This window comes from Poromitra crassiceps (genome assembly GCF_964638095.1).
Source record: "Poromitra crassiceps genome assembly, chromosome: 20".
Taxonomy (NCBI): domain Eukaryota; kingdom Metazoa; phylum Chordata; class Actinopteri; order Beryciformes; family Melamphaidae; genus Poromitra; species Poromitra crassiceps.
In genome coordinates this window covers 20068558-20073640 of record NC_139637.1, presented here as the reverse complement: position 1 = coordinate 20073640, position 5083 = coordinate 20068558, and the positions used below count along the sequence as shown (strand labels likewise).

The 5083-nt window shown below is 52.6% G+C and overlaps 1 protein-coding gene across 1 annotated transcript; it reads left to right on the top strand.

The window, feature by feature from the left end:
* The first annotated feature begins 609 nt into the window (after nt 1-609).
* plagl2 (pleiomorphic adenoma gene-like 2) lies at nt 610-4156 on the top strand. The gene is made up of 2 exons (XM_083656818.1): nt 610-1104; nt 2695-4156. The coding sequence occupies exons 1-2, from the start codon at nt 740-742 to the stop codon at nt 4145-4147; spliced, it is 1818 nt and encodes a 605-aa protein (XP_083512944.1). The 5' UTR covers nt 610-739; the 3' UTR covers nt 4148-4156.
* Nucleotides 4157-5083: the final 927 nt, after the last annotated feature.

Genomic DNA, 5083 nt, shown 5'->3' with positions numbered 1-5083 from the left:
CAAACCCGTTCAAGATTCATTCTTCCATCATCCATTATAATATAGTATTCATATCATATAATTTAGAGCGCACTCGTAGTCCGGGGAGATGGCGTCGAGTATTTGGCCACCGATGATGTGCCGATATCATTGTGCATCCCTATAAAGATGGTTCATAACGGCCAATTATTATTATTTTTTAATTAAAGGAGATCTTCACCAAAAAACAACGCCGATTTATTTTGCGCATGCTCTCACACATATCCGAAAACTGTAAACCGTTTTGTAGGCCTTCATTTAGTTTGACAGTTATTGAGAGTTGATTTGAGTTAAGTTGTGCACCAGTGATGTCATTCATGTGCAAATGACATCACTGGTCCACCACTTCACTCAAATCAACTCTCAATAACTGTCAAACTAACAAACAAAACTGTTTACAGTTTTCGGATATGCGTGAGATCATGTGCAAAATAAATCAGCGTTGTTTTGTTGTCCGGTGAAGTACCCCTTTAAAGAAATCACAAAGTTTGAAGACATGTACCTTGTTTGTTCCTGCCGCAGGTTGGGACCACTTCCTTTCCCCTTCATGTCCCCTCTGGATCATCGGCCCTCGCTGTGAGTTGACTCCGCCCCCCCTCCGTCTCGCCGACCGACCTTCTTTTTCCCTCGGCTCCTCCCCCTCAAACGTCCCACATTGAGCCTGGAAGGCGTGGGAGCCACGGCCGACTGGTTTTCATGGCAGCGGCACTCTAGGGCTGCCATGGCAGCTGCTGCCGCCGATGCCTCACAACGTATTACCGCACTGACGCCGCCGGAGGAAGAGGGAAGACGCGCCACCGCCCACGCCACCGCCAAGCTGTTCGGGAGCTCCGCCCCGCTGCTGCCACGGACGGAACGAGAGAGAGAGCGAGAGAGGGAGAGAGTGAGGGAGAGAGAGAGAGAGAGGGAGGACGCGAGCGAGGGAGGGAGAGCGAGCGGCGGTCACGAGTGCCCGGTGTGCGGGGCCCTGTTCGCCTCGCCGGATAAGCTCCGCCTCCACGCCTACAGCCACACGGGAGAGAAGCCCTTCCACTGCTCGCAGCCACACTGCCCCAAGGCCTTCAGCTCCAAATACAAACTGTTCAGGTACTACGCGTCCAATCACATCGGCACCATAGTTTTCTTAAAGGGATACACCACTTTTTTGGAAGTTCAGCTAATTTGCCACATCCACCCCACATAACCAAGATACACCATGCCTTACCGGCACTGTCCGCTCAGTTTACAGTGAGCTACAGTCGTGAAGTTAGTAACTATCGCCATAGAATGGAGGCTAATGGTACAGCTGGTCGTCGGCCATGTTTGGAAAGTAGTGCCGGCTACCTCTTTTCCTTCCAAAAAGACAGATTATGTGCATTTTGGATTAACATTTCATCGTGTGGTGAGTACCCGAAGCACAACATGTATTTTGGCGCCGCGACAGCTATACCATTAGCCTCCATTCTATGGCGATAATTACTAACTTCACGACTGTAGCTCACTGTGAACTGAGCGGACAGTGCCGGTAAGGCATGGTGTATCTTGGTTATGTGGGGGGGATGTGGCGAATGAGCTAAACTTCCAAAAAAGTGGTGTATCCCTTTAAAGTGGAGCTGAAATGACATCTCCAGGATAGGTGATTCCTTAGCGTGACGTATTCCGAGTGAACCAGGGTAGAGAGGCGGGACGTAGCGTGTGGAGGAGTGTGATTTGGCCTTTGGAAAGTGGGCGTGTCTGGGGTGAGGGACTTTACCAGGCTAAGGCACATGTCTTCCACCTACATGTGGAACTCTCACTCTCACGCTCATGTTCAGTAAGTCTCAGACTCAGCTAATGGGGACTTGACTCAGACTCGTCTTTGGTGACTCAGACTTGGACTCGAACACCGGGGACTCGAGATATAGTGACTCGACTACAACACTGTCTCCAACTTTCTCAGGCCACAATCCTCTCTGAGGTGCTGCCAAATGCAGAATTTCCACACACTTAATGACTCGTACTCAGACTTGATCCACTTATTGGTCTTTATCCAAGATGAATGGATCTGAAAAAGCAACATTGTGAAACATTGAAAAAAAAAAAAAAAAAGATAATTGAAACAAGTCGGTGACTAAGTCTCAGACTAATTAACATACTTGGATCTTGTCATGTGGGGAATCAGAGGAGACTATTATATTGTATATGAGTCACTATGGTATTTCCTGATTTTTATTTATTTATTTGCCTGGTTAAAACCATCCTGATTCGTGATCTCAGTACTTGCCTTGACAGACAACTCCTTCAGCCAATCAGCGTCAGATCCAGTCAAATCCAAATCCACTCGGAAGAACGGCGAAAGCGTCTTTTCGCCCCGAGAAACTCCGCTGGTACGCGCTCGTGTTCTTGTTTAATTGTTATAATTGGGTCTATTCCTGCAATAATTGCAAACTCGACGAACGTGGACATTACTACTCGTTGCTTCGCGAGCCGGAGAGCCATGAGTGCAGTGGCAGCCACTACTATTTTGCTCCTGATTGGCTGCCTGGTTATGATGTCAACTAGGAGGCAGGTCCCTGATTGGAGGCCAGACGGTCCTCCAGAACCAAACAAAATGTGAGGTCACGTGACCGGACGGTTTACCAGGCTAACAAAATAAACAAAACACCCCTATCATTCACAGTCTCTCTTTGTCTGCGCTCCCATCTTGTTTCTTTGCAGGCATATGGCCACACACTCTCCGCAGAAGACCCACCAGTGCTCGTTCTGTGAGAAGATGTTCCACCGCAAAGACCACCTGAAGAACCACCTGCAGACCCACGACCCCAACAAGGAGGCGTTCAAGTGCGACGAGTGCGGCAAGCACTACAACACCAAGCTGGGATACAAGCGCCATGTGGCCATGCACTCGGCCACGGCGGGGGACCTCACCTGCAAGGTGTGCATGCAGAGCTACGAGAGCACGCCCGTGCTGCTGGAGCACCTCAAGAGCCACTCGGGGAAGTCCTCGGGCGGCGCCAAGGAGAAGAAGCACCCGTGCGACCACTGCGACCGCCGCTTCTACACGCGCAAGGACGTGCGACGGCACATGGTGGTCCACACGGGCCGCAAGGACTTCCTGTGCCAGTACTGCGCCCAGCGCTTCGGCAGGAAGGACCACCTGACGCGGCACGTCAAGAAGAGCCACTCGCAGGAGCTGCTGAAGATCAAGACGGAGCCTCCGGACATGCTGGGGCTTTTGGGTTCCGGCTGCTCCCCGCCTTGCTCCGTCAAGGAGGAACTCAGCCCCATGATGTGCAGCATGGGTCCCAACAAAGACCCTATGATGGGCAAGCCCTTCCCCAGCGGGACCCCCTTCCCGATGGGCATGTACAACCCCCACCACCTCCAGGCCATGTCCAATCCCGGGGTGGGTCACCCGCACCCCTCCCTGATGCCCGGCCCCCTGTCCGCAGCTATGGGCATGGGCTGCCACATGGAGCCCCCTGGATCTCTCCACCACCACCCGCACCACCACCACCATCATCACCACCATCACCACCACCACCACTCCCCTCCGCTGCCCGGGCACCAGCAGTCTCCGGCTTCCCAGCAGCAGCACCAGCCCCAGCCAGCCCACAAGTACCAGCTGGGATCTACCTCATACCTGCTGGACAAGCCCTTGAAGGTGGAGATGGAGAGCTTCCTCATGGATCTGCAGAGCGGCTTGCCGGGCCCGCTCTCCTCCGCCGACCTGCACGCCGCTGCCTCCTCGCCGCCCAAGGACGGCCTGGAGGGCGGCGCGAGCCTGGCGGACGAGCTCTGCGGCGACGGCCTCCTGTCCAAGAGCCCCGCGGTGATCGCCGAGTCTCTGTGCGCTGCTAACATGGACTTCTCCCACCTGCTGGGCTTCCTCCCCCTCAACCTGCCTCCCTACAGCGCCCCCATGAGCACGGGAGGGCTGGTGATGGGCTACACCTCATCCGCGACCTCCTCCTCCTCCTCCTCCTCCTCCTCCCTGCACGCGGCCGACCCCCACGGCGCGGCGCCTCTTACCTCTTTGCAACCGCAACCTCAGGAGCAGCAAGGCTCCGGCGGGGGTCTGGGCCTCGGACCCCTGCACCCCCTCCCGCCAGTGTTCAGCTCCAGCCTTAGTGCCACCACGCTGCCTCGCTTCCACCAGGCCTTCCAGTGAGAGAGCCCCCCCCACACAGCCCTGCCCAGCCAAGGTGGTCCCCCCGCGCGCCAGCCTCGGCTCAGCTCAGCTCTGCCCCCTGGCTGGCTGGCTTAGCTAAGCACGGACACGAGTCGGGGCTGCGGTCCCTTACGGGGGGGGGGGGGGGGGGCCTGATCAAAAAAAGGGCGGAGAATTAGAATTAAGGAAATAAACAGTTGAACACTTAGAAGCCTTAAATGGAAGCGCACAAAAAGCTTTTGATTGAGCCTTAGAGGAAGTTAAACCCCCTTTTATCGAGCAAAAAAAGGTGAGAAGTTGAGACAGCTTTTATTTGGGCTTTCTTTCGACCTTTTAGTTATAATAATGACGTATTAACCCATCTCTTTTATTTCCATATACTTCCCTCTTTACCCCCTTCCCTACTCTCCATCCCCTATTTAGTAGTATAGAGGGCAGGATCAGTAGGCCAAAAGGCCTAAAATGGTACTGCATACTTTCAAAAGTAATAATATTAAAAGAAAGATCTAAGATAAATCTTTAGTGAAGATTATCTGTCTTGTTGTGACCCAGAAAAAAATAGTTTGAAGTGGATTTTCTCTCTCTCTCTCTCTCTCTCTCTCTCTCTCTCTCTCTCTCTCTCTCTCTCTCTCTCTCTCTCTCTCTCTCTCTCTCTCTCTCTTTTTACTTTTATTTTTTGCTTTTCCAAATGTGAGAACATGTTAGAATGTGTCTCGTCTTGAGTTTTGAACGCCCCGACTCGAATAACCTCAACTGTCACGGTGACGACTGTGGAGAGGAGAGAGAGATGAGTGAAGAAGGAATAAAGAGATAGTTAGACATTGTGTCAAAGCGATTAACCCCTAACTCTAAAAACATTGGCTAGGCTAGGGCCACAAAACCTAGCCCAGCCTGGAACAAAAGTGCTCTTCAAGAAGAAGAAAAAAGAGAGAAACA

Bases quoted from the DNA above. Each gene is read 5' to 3' on its own strand.
- plagl2 (XM_083656818.1), top strand. From the start codon at position 740: ATGGCAGCTGCTGCCGCCGATGCCTCACAACGTATTACCGCACTGACG. The intron at 1,105-2,694 runs GTACTACGCGTC...GTTTCTTTGCAG, and splicing joins TCCAAATACAAACTGTTCAG to GCATATGGCCACACACTCTC.